This window comes from Myotis brandtii, unplaced genomic scaffold (genome assembly GCF_000412655.1).
Source record: "Myotis brandtii unplaced genomic scaffold, ASM41265v1 scaffold384, whole genome shotgun sequence".
Lineage (NCBI taxonomy): Eukaryota > Metazoa > Chordata > Mammalia > Chiroptera > Vespertilionidae > Myotis > Myotis brandtii.
In genome coordinates this window covers 3659455-3674671 of record NW_005364745.1, presented here as the reverse complement: position 1 = coordinate 3674671, position 15217 = coordinate 3659455, and the positions used below count along the sequence as shown (strand labels likewise).

The window sequence follows — 15217 nt, the reverse complement described above, 5'->3', positions numbered from 1 at the left end:
ATCCCCCAGGGAGTGGGCCTAAGCCAGCAGGTGGACATCCTCTGAGGGGTCCCAGACTGCAAGAGGGCATAGGCCGGGCTGAGGGACCCCCCGAGTGCATAAATTTTTGTGCACCAGGCCTCTAGTATAACCATAAATAAGAAGGCAATTCCAAGTGGGAGGAGCAGATAAGTAAACAACTATTTTAAGAAAACTGTAATAAATAAGAACTTAGAACTGTGAGCTGGGTACTGAAATAGTATAAAGGAGTTCTGAAGAGTTTATTTTTGGTGCTTAGTTCATGGTAACAAGATGATGTTGCCTATTAATAACTATCACAAGATTCCTCTTAATTAGCAATGAAGTTCATAAAAGTTTAATACATCAATGAATCCAAAAGCTCTAGAGGTAGAAGGATGTCTGGAGCTTGGGAAGTTGAATCAGATGAGAAAGCCACAGGCTACAGTGGTTAAGTGGTGGGTGACAGCGTGAAAAGAAGGGGTTTGGAATTATGCCCGGTTTCCATTCCCACCTGTGTGCTTTCTCACATGTGATGATGGCATCCTACTGGGAGAAAGGGGGTGATGACCCTGCTTGTCTGAGTTTCCTGAGGGTTAGCATGATAATACCGTAAAACACTAGCACATATAGTGGCAGAACCAAGATCAAAACCCAGTGAGCAGCTGACTTCCTACAGAAACCCTAACTCTGAAGCCTCACCCAGAAGCAAAAGAGAATGACTGAGGATGCTCCTTGACTTACAATGGGGTTCTCTCCCAACAAACCCTCGTGGACTGAAAATGTAATAAGTTGCTATGATATTGATCATAGCTTAGCCTCACCTACTTAAAACGTGCTCAGAACACTTTCTTTCGCCTACAATTGGGCAAAATCACCTAACACACACACACACACACACACACACACACACACACACACACAGTGCAAAAATTTGGGAAAACTGTTCTTTATGTCTTCCCTGTTGGTTCACTCATTAATCAGTTAAGTAAAACCTGACACATGCTACAAATAACTTAGAATTTCCAATCCTCCGTTCTCTTGGGGGCCGGATTGGGTAAGTGGGGATGGGGTGGGAAGACAAAAGAAGCAAACCTGTTTTGTTTGTCCCAAAGCTACTGTGGGGTGTAGCTAAAAGGTCTGACAGAACATACCCTGAAGGACTAGTGGACGACTGGGGACATTATCCAAATATTTAAGCTTTATTCACACTGCCAGACATGATAAAAGCCAGTAGGGGGCTGTGGAGATTAATTGGAGGCTTTCCTGTTTGCTTCCACTCCTTAAACTAAGTATTTATCTTCAAAGATGGTCTTTATAGAAATCCCAGTCATTTTAGCCCCAACAAAGGCTAACACCAACCCTCACATCTATATCCAGACAGAGTTTATCTCTATTGACAACATCAACCTCCTCAGGGCCCTGGAATAGATCACTGGGCCATTGGCTGGGGCATCCAAAGGACATCTGCTGCCACAGTAGATAAGAGCCTTACAAAGAAGGGCCCACAAGGGGTCCCGCTGTCAAACTCAGACCAGAGCCAACCTCATGCATACTCTAAAGTACTGAAAAACAGAGAAGTTTAAAGAGGCTGAGCCTCACAAAGTACCCATTCTACTTCCAAAGATGTTTATGGGGCCAGTCCCTCACTGAATCATTACAAATAAAACTACTGCAAGCCTGGTGGGCCTGGAGAAAACGAAATACATATTAACATTTGGCATTGACTCCTTTTAAATGGTTCCTTGCTCCAGGCCTGAGATCCTTTCCAGAATATTAGTCACTAACATTGTGTAAAGATTCACAACCCTGTGAGGAAACAAAAGCTCAGAAATACTGAGGCCCCTCAGCAGTCAAGAGGAGGAGCCAGGATTTGAACCTGGACGGCCTTTCCCCTTATGCTTCATCCCAGCCTCCCACTACCGGGTGGAGCCCACTGCCAAGGATGGCAAGGCCTTGGGCTCAATTTAGCAGAAATATCCTTGATTAGAAGCATTTTGACAAAAGGAGGAATTTCCTATTGGTAAGTGTGGGTTTCAAGGTCTCAAGTGCACCCAGAGGTGAAGGCTGGGGTGAGAGGATGAGGGTGGAACCCTGAGGCCCACCATGGCTGCCACATACTAGTAGGCCAGGCATGGAGACCAGGTGGCGTTACCTGTAAATATAGGAGACAGAAGAAGCCGGAGGATGAAAATGTCCTCCTGGGACCAGAGTCTTTTCTTAAAAAAAAAAAAAAAGTCATGCCCTGACCAGTTTGGCTCAGTGGATAGAGCGTAGGCCTGCAGACTGAAAGGTCCCAGGTTCAATTCCAGTCAAGGGCATATACCTTGGTTGCGGGCACATCCCCAGTAGGAGGTGTGCAGGAGGCAGCTGATTGATGTTTCTAACTCTCTTTCCCTCTCGTTTCCTCTCTGTTAAAAAAATCAATAAAAAAATATATTTTTAAAAAAGTCAGAAATATGCTAGTAGATATTTTGGCAATGAACCTTTTGACACTTATTTGCAAAGCGCTTGGAATTGTTGGGCCTGGACTATAGCTCTGAAATAAATAAAAAGAATTTCAATTTACTCAGATGACTGGCTTCCCTGGAGGAATGATATCTTAGTGTTGGTGGGAGTCCAAATGGGCCCTGATACTGAACCTGACTTTCTCACAAATGCTTGTTTCATGCAGAATGCTGTAGCCATCTCCCCACCAAGCTCATGCCAATTAGGAGGCCCGGTATGTGTGCAAGACAGGGCAGAGTGGCAGTGCGCTGCTTGTTGTTTCCACTCCATCTTTCAATGTGGCCTGCCACTCAGAGCAAGGCCATGTGGTGGGGTCACAGCCACATTTAACCCAACAGAATTCACCTAGTCACACTTTGCAAAGAGGGAGAGAGGGAGAGAGCACAGAAAGACAAAACAGCATTTTATATAACCTGGGTGATCCTATCCACCGTTGCATGCATTGAGCCCATGTCCAGGAGGAAACATTAACAGATATATTTAAATGTATCCATCACTATGCAGGTCTGTATGCACAGAACAAGCCATACTGTAGTTCATGGGTGATAGGAGAGATGTTCACAAATAATGTAGTCTCTCTGGGATCATCACTTAAGCCCCAGTCAGATATGTCTTTTAGGAAAATGAGTCTGGAAGCTGTGTAGTGGTTCAATTAAAATAGGAGGAAGTTAGAGGCTGAAAAACAGTTAAGGGATAAATACAAAGCTCAGGTAAGATGTAGTAAGATCCCAAACCAAGGTAATATATCAAAATTATACATATTTGCTGAGACTACACCTTATGCCAATATCAGCAGAAAACCTCCAAATATTTTCTCAAACTCATAGAAACACTATCATGAGTTAGCCTTGAAAAAGTAATCAAAATATAGAGGTTCAATCTTGGAATATCAGAGGCAGCAAAGCAGAGATTGTTTGGCCAAGACTAACACTGTCGTAAACTGGGAAGTGGTAGCCACATTGCCAAATATTAGAGCAATGTAATTCGCAATGTGTCCTGCTCAAAAGCCAACAAGTCTCCCATGACTTTGCTGTAATTAATTTCAGTGCATTGTGATAGAGCAGAAGGAATTACGGGATTTAAATCAGGAGCATGCAGTTGAATCTCTCTGCTGTAGACAGGATGGTCAGGGCCAGTGACAGACAGGAATGGACTCCTGCTTCCCCACCTTCCCCGAAGCGAGAGGAACTGCACTCTATCTTGGGCAGCCATGTGCTCAGACATTCAAACATTCAAACATGTGGTCGACAACAAATATTGACCCAATGGCTTCCCTGTGTGGGCACTGCTCTTGGCTATGGAGACATAAACAACAGAACACGGGATCCTGCTTCTCACTGGGACCTACTGGCCATGAGAGGAGAGAGAATATATCAAAATAAGAAATAAATAGATTGGCTGGGCTAGGAAGTCAATCAAATAAGGTAGACTGGTAGAGTCTCTCCCACCGCCTAGATATAAAAATCCTCCTGGGCCGGGAATGGTGCTGCAGCCTCAGGTAGAACCCTAACCCTAGAACAGTCCTATAAATGCATGCTGAATATTAGTAGCACAGCTCTAAGTGAATGACCAACAGCAACCACAGGTGGCCAGCAACAGCCCCGGGAACAGCCCCGCTGTCCTCCTGCCATGGCTTCTTTCAAACCAGGAGGTCGAGGAAATGCCAATTCTTTATGGAACTAAGAAATCTCCCAGGGGTTTTTTATTTGCTTGGTTTGTTTCTATTTCTGTTTTTCAAACGTGGTTCTTGGAATACTTGCCACAGAATCATCGGGAGTACTTGTTAAAAATGCACATTTCTGGGCCCCTACCCCAAACCCACTAAATCAAAATAACTGGAGGGGAGGGGGCAGGAAACTGCATTTTTAACAAGCTCTGAAGTAATGCTGATGCTAAATTACTGATTTTTTTTTTTAAGCAACCAAAAAGTAAAGTGCACAAGGCCTCTTTTCATTTCGGTTGTAAATGTCTCCACAGATGGCTCTTCAGAAAGCTCTTATGTAAACTTCCTTTGCAAAACTCCGCAGCCTGGTCACAAGCTGACTTTGTTTAGAGAAATACACTGGGAGCAGAGCCCCGCGTGATGGGAGCATTCCATCAAGTGATCCATTCATTCAAAAAAACTCAACGTGCAGAGTAACGGGATGGCTTCAGTGGAAGGGCCTGTCTGCCTGGGAGCCGGAGAAGAGACTTTCTGGAATATTCCCTACCTGTGAAGAGGGCGTGGTAGTGGAGGCCCCTCTCCTTGTCCCGGTGAGAGCAGACATCAAACAAGTAGGCTTTGATGGGCCCGTCAATGAAGTCCGCAGCAAAGTCAAAGAGAACCACACCCATCATGGTGATGGTTATGGCCCAGATCAGCTTCCTCCGTGGGTCAGCGATCAGCGCTAGAAGAGAAATAAACAGTGGGCACCTAAAGCTTGGTTTGAAATGACTCGCATTTTTATTCCCACCCAAACTTCCTGGCATCAAATGATCTCCCTTTGCTTTCATTTTGTTGTGTTTTCCAAATAAAAACTTTACTATTTTGTTTGGGTTTTAAGAATTATTCCAATAAAGGGCCAGGAAAGGCAAATCGAAAGAGACAGAAAGCTGATTGAGTGGTTGCCTTTACTGGTGGGGAGGAGAGAATGGGGTGTGACTGCTAATGCTTACTGGGTTTCCTTGTGGGAAGATGAAAATGTTGTGGGATTAGATAGGGTGATGGTTGCACAACCTTGCCAATATACTAAAAAGTACTTCATTGTACACTTTAAAATGGTATGTGAATCATATCTCTTTAGAGTGGTTTTAAAAATTGTGCTTGCTTATTGTAAACCATTTCAACAATATAGAAAATCTGGGGAAATGCTTCAGATCCTAGCGCCAGTGGTGGCCCTCCTTCACACGTCCCTTTGTGCACTTACACACATACAGAGAAAAGTATACACTTGTGCCTTAATGCAGTGCTTGTCAAACTTTAGCACACTTAACCAGCGCTTGGATGACTTGTTAATAGATTGGATGGTTGGACTCCATCTCCCATGAGTCTCCATGGTTCTCCCATGATTCCTCAGTAGGTGTGAGGTAGAGCCTGGGAATTTGCATCTCAAGAGCCCCAGTGATGCTGCAGGTGGAGGACCAGGCTTTGAGAAGCCCTGACTCACGGGACCATGTGCACATGCTCATTTATAACCAACTCTCTCCCTGTCTTCACATTCCAATTAATGAAGATCAATTTCACAATTTTTAACAGCTAAATAATATTTATTCTATGGATATGCCACACTTCATTCATCCAATCTTAACAATTTTTCTTGCTTTCAGTTAATTTTTAAGAATAATATGTAATATATGCACGTTTTTTAAATGATAGCAGAAAGTAAGCCTATCCTCCACTTCTCACCGCCAGTCCTTTAGTGCCCCTCCCTGGAGGCAACAGTCTTATCAGGTTTTCTTGTGATTCTTCCAGAAGTACCCTACCTTTATGTACTTATGCCCTCTTTTAAATATATATGAAAGATAACTAATTATCCTGCCTCATTATCATACATTCTGCTTGCCTGGGAGTTAAAGGCCTAAACATGTGTGCTATTTTTACATTTATGATCCTTTTTTCAGTGCAACTTTTTATCCACTACCACCGATTACTGATTAATTACTGATTAATTGGTGGTTGATTAATGGCTAGAAAAAGTGCTCACCATCAGGTCTGTTTTGTCCAGAATTTGCCAAAATGTCCCCTGGAGCTGCAGACGGATGCCCTGCACCCACGAAGCAGCTCCGCATAAAGCTCTGAACAGGATTAACCCGTATTTGGACACACAAGTAATTTATTGCAAATATTTATAGCTGGTTAATTTGACAAAGTACTAAATAACATGTAATGGGTTCAAAACATGGCAATTAATAAATATGTGAAAATATTAAGTTTGATAAAGTAGATAAAAATTTAATCCTATTTTAAAACACACACACACACACACACACACACACACACACGCACCAAACCGACAACAATGCATCCTGATGTTTCCAAAAGTAAAATCTCCCCAACCACAGAATGTGGGTCATTCCAAGTTGGAAGTTCATGGAAACCTAGGAGAGATGAACGGTTCTAAGCAATTGTTAAGTGTCCCATAGAGAAACCCAAACACTCCCACTGAGTTGCACGTAGGACCCTTTCCCCGCCTGCCCGCCCGGAGCAGCGCACTGACCTGATACCACGGTGTCCCCGTTGAGGTACAGAGCCATGCCCAGGAGCATCATGACGCCCAGGGCGAGGATGTAGGGTCTGCGGCGGCCCCACCCGGCCCGGCAGTAGTCACTGGCCGACCCCACCACGGGCTGCAGCAGGAAGCCCAGGACGGGGCTGAGGAGCCACACCACGCTGTACAGGCTCTTGGGCAGGCCCACGCTGAGCAGGACGGGGGTCACGTAGGCCGCCTCCACCGCGTAGCAGAACTCCCGGCCGAACATGGCCATGCTGTGCATGATGAGCCGGCCTGTGGGTCTCCTGGGCTGCTCCCCAGCGGCCAAGGGGCCATCCTCGGTGAGGGATGTGTAGGTGTGCGTGCCCGGCTGTCCACTATTGCCGCCCATGGCCACTGGGTGAGGAACCTGCCTGCCAGCCCGCCACCTCCTGCGTGGCCCCTCCGACTTGTGAGCTGGTTTTGACTTGGAGCCAGGGAGAGGGTTAGGCTGGGGGAAGGGCTCAGATTCTTTCATGCCTCTCAGATCACAAGTTATGATGAGAGGGAAGGGAGGTGGGGCCTAGAAAGCCGGCCGGAGCTTAGCTGCCCTGAGCCCTCTGGCTCCTTAATATGTTTTCCTGAAGGAATCTTCCTTCGCACTGTTCGCTCTCCCTCTGTTTCTCTCTCCCACTGTCTCTGTCTCTCTCCCTCTCTGTTTCTATTTCTCTCTCTCTTTCTCTTTCTTTTCTCTCTCTCTCTCTCCCCAACACACACCCATTCTGTTACAATCTCACACACACAGCTTTGGGACAATAAAGACCTAAATGCAGATGCTAAGTCAAAAGATCTTTTAAAAACTTTTTCTAGATATAAATATTCTGCTCTTTCCTGAGCACAAGTTTTCTGCACGCACACCTGAAGAGTCACTTAACAGACTTAAAACGGCAGAGGGCTGTACCTCTCCTCTAAATCACTCGCTGTCAGCACTGCGATGGTTTCCTGCATTGCACTCAACGCACTTTATAATTCAATGGTTGTGTTTATTCTATTTCTCCTCAGTCTCTGATCAGGACCATGTTGCTTATTGTGGTATCCCCAGCTGCTAGCAAGATACCGGGCACCTATAGTGGGTTCTCAGTAAATAGTTGCTACAGGACTGATGGATGAAGCGTATACACTACGCTTTGTAGTGCCAGTCAACTGCCTATTTGCTCAGGTCCATTGCCTGCCCTTCCCTCCATGCTCTATAACATAAAAAACTACATTCCCAGGTCCCATTGCTCCCTGGCTATGAAGCACATTTGACCAATGGAGGCACTGCTGAAAAGACAGAGGCGGGAGAAGGGAAGCAATCCCACCCTTGCGCCCTTTCTCCTTTCTGAGAGGCCTCTGGCAGCGGCTGCATCTCCACTCGGGTCCAGTTTCCACCTGATAACACTACCTTCGTCCCTGCAGACACAGGCGTGGTCCTGGCCTCCCAGTGTTGCTCATATCTGGATTGACTCATTGTCTTCTTGGCTTCTCAGCTCTTTATTCACCTCTTTATTCTCTATCTCAAATTTCCTCTGTTTTAAAGACCGGAGTGGGTCTTATTTTCCTTGCTGGAACCTGAGTTCAAAGGAAAATCTGAGTGGCAGGTGAACCATGATCATATAGGAAGGGCTCTAAAATGGTTTAAACAGCGGTTCTCAACCTGTGGGTCGCGACCCCTTTGGGGGTCGAACAACCCTTTCACGGGGGTCGCCTAAGACCATCGGAAAACACATATATAATTACATATTGTTTTTGTGATTAATCACTATGCTTTAATTATGTTCAATTTGTAACAATGAAATTGGGGGTCACCACAACATGAGGAACTGTATTAAAGGGTCGCGGCATTAGGAAGGTTGAGAACCACTGCCTTATGGGAATGCAAATTAGTACAGCCGCTATAGAAAACAGTATAAAGGCCTCTCAAAAATTAGTAATAGAACTATCATATGACCCAGTAATTCCTCTTCTAGTATTTGCCCCAAAATGTGAAAACACTTATTTGTAAAGATATAGATATATATACCCCTGTGTTCACTGCAGCATTATTTACAATAGCCAAGACAGGGAAACAACCTAAGTGTCAACTGAGGGATGATTAGAGAAAGAAGATGTGGTACATATACACAATGGGATACTACTCAGCCATAAAAAGATGAAATGTTGCCATTTGCAACAACATGGATGGATCTTGAGACGATTATGCTAAGTAAAATACGTCAGATGAAAAAGGACAAAAACTTTATGATTCACTCATATGTGACATATAAAACAAAGAGTAACCAACTAATAAAACAAAAACAAACTCGGATTCAGACAACAGAATGCCTGTTATCCCGGGGGAAGGGGGAGGGGAAAGTGAAGTGTATGGCAATGGAAGGAAACTAGACTTCGGTGGGGAGCACACAATAGAGTACACAGATGTCAAATTATGACCTTGTGCACCTGAATTTATGTAATATTAACCAATGTACCCAATAAATTTAATTTTTCAAATTAAGTAAAACAAAACGAATGTAATCCCTCTTTCATTAGAATTTCCATCCTCTTACCTGCCCCCTTGCTTATTTCTAAATCTACAGTTTGCCAAAAGATAACTAGAAAAAAGAGAAAGTATAGCATTTTCTGCACAAGGTCTTAAACTCTTCAGAAGAAAAGTATGGGTCACCAACAAAAGCTAGTGACTTTATTTATATATATTTGTTCACTAAAAGTTCACACCCTACAAAAAACTTTTCATTCAGCATCTTATACAAAGTTAATCAATCACCGAAATCAATACTCTAAGCCAACCCATCTGTTTATTTACAAGTTTTTGCCAACTTATTTTTATCCTTTTCCTCAGTAATCTATTCAACAGATTTTTTTAGCACCTTATGACAGTAAAAAGGTAAAATTACTTGGTTCATATCCATTACAACGGTGCTACTCAAAGTGTGGCCTTTGACTTGGAAGCAATATAAGAAAGTTCGGTAAAAATGCAAATTCTTGGGTTCCGCCCTGGACCCACTGCATTCAAATCTCTAGGGTTGGGATCCAGATATGTTTTAACAGTATCTCCATATGATTCCTTGGTGTGCTAGGAGTTCGTGGCCTAGTGAAGAGTTATGTAAACTACACTAAAAACAATTACTATCTTTGGAGATATGTACAAAGTGTAATGGGAACGTAGCCAGAGTTCCTAAGACCAGGAGCTAACACCTAGCACCTAGGGTGTTCCAGGCACGGCAAAGTCATCGTCTCAGACATCACAATTGATAGAGTGAGATTCGAACCCAAGGCCTTTCTGCTCCAAAGTTCATAATCACTGTATAAAACCACCGTAGGGTTGAGAAATGAAGGAAGCTGCACTAGGAAGACTGTGTCTGAGCCACGTCTGAGTTTGCTAGGTCATCGTGCTGGAGCAAAAGGGAGCGGGAGCATGGTGAGTCCTAGAAAATGGTGCAGCGATGGAAAGGAAGGAAGCACATTTAGAAACGCTGGGCAGTCCAATATAAAGTGCTGGGGAGGGGAGGGGCATGGATGGGACCGGACAACTAGGTGGAAGTCTTATGACAAATAAAGGGTTGATGTGCTATATGAATGAGTTCGTATGTTATCCCATAAGAAAAAAGAGGAACACTGAAGACTTTTCCAGCCCTGAGACCAGCCTGGCGTCAAAACCACGATGGAAATAAACGAAGGCAATGACACTGGAAGTCAAAGTGAATAGGAAGCTGTGCAGCAGTCCAGGGAAGCGGTGACAGGGCGGGAATGAGTAAGCAATGGGCGGGGGGCCGGGCACTAGGGCTGTGGAGGTGGGACTGGCTGCACATCGCTACTGACTTGCATTCTTTAATACATGTTCCCTGTGTCCACCATGGGCTGGGCACCATCCTAGGAGCGGGGGTTTAGCATGAATAAACCCTACAGATCCTGTATAAAGCTTCCCGTCTAGCATGCAGTGCTTCAGAGGGAGTGAGGGCTGGGGTTAGCAGTGATGTGTGCTGTGAAGAAAAGTAAAACTGGGGTGGGGGGTGGAGGTAGCGAGGGATAACGTGACTGTGACTTTAGAAAGGGGTCGGAAAGGACTCCTGTAAAGTGGCACCTGGGCAGTGGCCTAAGTGAAGTGAGGGGTCAGCCAGGACCTACAGGGGCAGAGGGACACGTGATGGGACTGGAAACCAGAAACTGGTGACAGGAAGAAGTCTGCGAGGCCTGGCAAGTGCATGACAGTGCAGTTGACTGAGTCAGAGCCATGGGTGGCTGACGCTAACAGGCAGCCGCACAGGGAAGCAGGCTCTCAGGAGGGTGGTCTAGAGGCAGGGGTGGGTGATCCGAAGGAAGTTTCAAGACTGGCTGAATAGCTTCCTTATCAAACTAAAAGGATCAGGCTTTTCTATCTACAGACATTTGTTTTGGTAAACAGTAGAACCAAAAACATTTCAGTGAGTCACAATATGCTATTTAAGTGCTACTTCATAGGACTTTCTTGAAAGTTTTTCAGACTTAAAAGTTCACAAGTTTAGGGCAAAAAAGCTTTATTTGATAAAAAATTATATTAATTCATTTAAAGTATATTATAAATATTTAAGTGTTTTAATATCAACAAATATAATCTATCAAGGTAGAAAGAGTGCCATAATTTAGTATGGGTAAATTAAAAACATTCCTAAATCAAAAGCCACTTGGTGTTAACCATTTTCAGGACGGATCATTACTGTTTCTTAATCAGAAAAGCTGGAACGCTGCGGGCCTGTCCGCTCATGTTCCCATGCACACAGCTGTGTGTGCCATTCTATATATGCAGTATTCAGACTCACTTGCGCTGAGCGACTTTAGAGACTAGCTCTCAGCTTACTGCCTTCAATAACTTTATCTGAGTCAAGCTGATCGATCTCTTCCTGGCTGAACCCAAACTCTTTAAGTATCTCTTCAGTGTGTTCTCCTATCAATGGGTCCCTTTCCAAAGAAGGGGCAGCTGGGGTGTCTGACAGCAGAGGCGCCGGGCGGGGACTCACACCCTGCTCCCCATCAGTGATGAATGAGCCCCGCTCCTTGTTGTGAGCATGATGGGCAACCTCTTCGAAAGTCAGAACCGGAGTCACGCACGCATCTGTGCCATCAAAGACCCGGCACCACTCCGCCTTTGTCTTCTTGGCAAACACAGCTGCAAATTTCTTCTTCATCTCTGGCCAGTCAGCCATGCTCATCTGATTGGGAAGTTCATCGGATTTTAGCCCAAGACCTGAGAGGAAAAACACAATTTCATAAATTATGTTTTGGGTGGAACGATTATATAAAAAAAAAAGAGCTTTAAGCTTACTGTCCCAAATAGGATGTTCTATAAAGGTTTCTCAAATGGGCCAAGAGAAGAAATTCAAACTCCGCCTGCAGTTGGAGCCCAAGGCTGGAGAGGACAGAAGTAGTAGGAGTGGCAGGATTCAAAACAGACTTTCCATGCCAGGGTTTTATTATTTACACTTCATCAAAAGTAGCCTAGGGAGGTAAGGGGGGGGGGGGAGGTCACATATCAACAATAAAAAATATGTTTAAAAAAAAGTCTAATTTCAAAAATCTGTTTTTCTCTCTGAATGGGATTTCAAGAAGAAATTTCCTCATGATGTTATTATCTGTCAGACTGAACTAAAGTAACCTTGTAATGTACATAATGCTCCCAACCCTACAGAAGATAAAATTTAAACAATTTACACCTGTCTGCCTCAGTTTTCAAGGAAGAGGCCTAACAATAAATGATCAAATTCAAGATCGCAATTTTATGAATAGTATTCATTTCTCTGTATTTAATCAAATGAAAGAGTTCTGGGAGGACAGTGATAGTTGATTCATTATCCCCTTAAAAACACTGTGAACAAGGAACCAAAAAGTTGTAAAGTATCCAAGACTCACTGCACTGTTCCTACAGCAAACAGGACAGAGGTTACCGGCCGTCCAGTCACCGGTGGGGCACGCAGACTTTGCTCTTGAGCAAAAGGGCCGTGGAGAGCCCACCCCCGCGCAGGCAGAAAGGATGAAGGCACTTGCTGGGGAGGTACAGGAAGGATGGCTCCTCTGGCTCATGCTTCCTTCATTGACAAGCTCCTACCCCTGCAGGACTCCAGTGCTGATTAAATTATACCCAAAGCGCCACTTGACTAGGGTTTGGTGTAAATGTCATTTATTCCCTCACAAAAGAGGGTTTTTTAGTGTGGAAGTTTAAGGGTGAAATAATAATAAAAGCCCCTTCTTCTTCTGCATATTTTGTGTAAATTTAGCCACGTTAATCAAATAATTCTCATTTTCATAACATAACCCTTTCCTTCTCCACCATGTTGAAGAACAACTAACTGTAAGCTGCTCTGAAAATGCAGGATGAAGAACTTTCATATTGACAAGAAATGATGCCTTTGTTATGTCTATAATAATAAAAGCGTAATATTCTAATTAGACCAGATGTCCTTCCAGATGACCTTCCGGACAAAGCCAGGGCTGCGAGGGCTGCCCAGGTCCCAGGTGCCAGAGGGAAGCCGGTGCCGGCCCCTGGGGAAAGGAAGGCCTACTCTTGCATGAATTTTGTGCATTGGGCCTCTAGTTGTTGAATAAAAGGAGATGGCTATTAATTATAATTTTATATAATTGCATATATTATATGTAAATTATAAATTGAAAAGAAAATAGTTTTGTTTGTATGTACACAAAAAAAGGACTAGAAGGCCACATCCCAAACTAACCCCAAGTGGAAAGACAATAAAGAATTTTTTTATTTCTTACTTTATAAATTCTGTAATGCTTAAAAACGGTTCTACAGTTTTTTTCAACTATATTTAAGTTGGTGAAGTTAATGTAGTTGATCATAAATTGCTCTCTAATGCTGGCAAAAACAGTCATTGCAGCTATATACAAGTAACTTTGAGTAGTACCTTGCATCTGAAAAGCTACTATACATAACAGTGAAACTCTAAAGTTGAGAGAAATGCACTGTGACCAGTTTGTCACACCACTTCAGAGTATATTCTAAAACTTCTTAGATCCTAAATTATCTGTAAACTTTAAACTCAAACATTGCACAGGAACAAAAAAAAAACTTCAGTTCAATTATTTAACCAGGAAAGAAGAGATCACAAATTTTCTTGCTAACTTGTGGTAGCATGCCAACAAGACAAGAATCTGCAGACAGTTAAACTGCAGAAACATCAAGTGATAGTAACGTATTCCAACAAATCTCAGTCACCAGCTCTCCGTGCTCTGGTGACCCTCCACTGAGGTGTCATGAGGGACATCTATCCCGGGACAGGATGGCTAGCAGGTCATTTCTAGGGAAGAATAGATAACAGCACACAAGGGCAAGATAAATATCTAACGCTACAGAGCACAAAATGTAAGAAACACACCGAACTCCCACAAAAGAGGGCATTATTTTTTTAAATCTGAGCTATTTTACAGAATTGTAAAATTACCTGTCAATTTAAAAGATGGGGGAAATACCCCACAGTAGAATGATGGCTGTGATTAGGTTAATCATAAAGTGGGTGTGTAGTAAAAGACATGAACTTCAAAAGGCCCTGAGAGCGCCGCTGAAGCGCAGCCACAGGAAAGGGGCGGAGGCACAGGACAGTTACCCACCCTTGACCAGCAGCTGGTAGAACTGGGGTTCTAGCGCGCCAACAGCCATGAACTCCCCGTCGGCCGTCCTGTACGTTGTGTAGAAAGGGGCCCCACCATCCAGCAGGTTCTCCCCTCGAGGCTGTTCCCACAGCCCGAGGTTTTTAGTTTTCCACAGAAAAGAACTTAGATATGCTGTGCCTTCCACCTTTAAAGAAACAGAACACAAGACCAATCCAGGTAAATAAACTGCAAAGCACGACTACTTTCTACTCTGGTTGTCCTTTAATTGTTGTGCAAAATATGTTTATCTGAAGAGTCTAACAAGGTTATACCTAATTATACAACTTCCTTGGTCTCTAAGTTAAGGTGGAGTGGGTTTCTACACTATTCACCTCAGAAAATACTGTTCAGAAAACTAGACGGTATTACTTTGTTCTCCCTTTCAAATAAGCCTGGCAGAATACGGATAATTTTTGAAGTTGGGTGAGGGTACACAGAAGTTCATTTACAGAATATTCTCTCTACTTTTTGGTATATGTTAAAACCATCAGGACAGAAAGCTAAAAGAAAGCACAAAGGCTTTTTAAAGTCCATTTTCTGATCTCAGTATCTATAAACACAGACACACAGATATATAACACATATCACATTCTAGAGGTAAATCACATTAAGTAAAATTGAGCTTATTCTAGTTTGACTCCAAGCCCAAGAAAACTGTACTTATGTTTTTACTATCTCACCTTTAATGATCACTAGAAAGTCTCAAAGTACAGGCACACCTCACTGTATTGCACCTCGCAGGTATTACAGTTTTTATTTTTTATTTTATTTTATTTTTATTTCTTTATTGATTAAGGTATTACATGTGTGTCTTTATCCCCCTATTGCCTCCCCCCACACCCATCCCCTCACCCCCTCTCGCC

General features: G+C 43.5%; 2 protein-coding genes across 2 annotated transcripts in view; both read right to left on the bottom strand.

Annotated features, from left to right (window-relative positions):
- Window positions 1-7376, bottom strand: part of SLC45A2 (solute carrier family 45, member 2) — a 25800-nt gene extending 18424 nt beyond the window's left edge. The window contains exons 1-2 of the mRNA XM_005872606.2: window positions 6702-7376; window positions 4716-4892 (exon numbers count right to left, since the gene is read on the bottom strand). Of these exons, the coding sequence (XP_005872668.2) occupies window positions 4716-4892; window positions 6702-7212 (688 nt within the window). The 5' untranslated portion in view covers window positions 7213-7376. The remainder of the gene's footprint in view (window positions 1-4715; window positions 4893-6701) is intronic.
- Window positions 7377-8936: 1560 nt separating this feature from the next.
- The window catches only part of AMACR (alpha-methylacyl-CoA racemase), a 12111-nt gene continuing 5830 nt past the window's right edge, over window positions 8937-15217 (bottom strand). The window contains exons 3-5 of the mRNA XM_005872605.2: window positions 14313-14499; window positions 10248-11937; window positions 8937-9842 (exon numbers count right to left, since the gene is read on the bottom strand). Of these exons, the coding sequence (XP_005872667.1) occupies window positions 11528-11937; window positions 14313-14499 (597 nt within the window). The 3' untranslated portion in view covers window positions 8937-9842; window positions 10248-11527. The remainder of the gene's footprint in view (window positions 9843-10247; window positions 11938-14312; window positions 14500-15217) is intronic.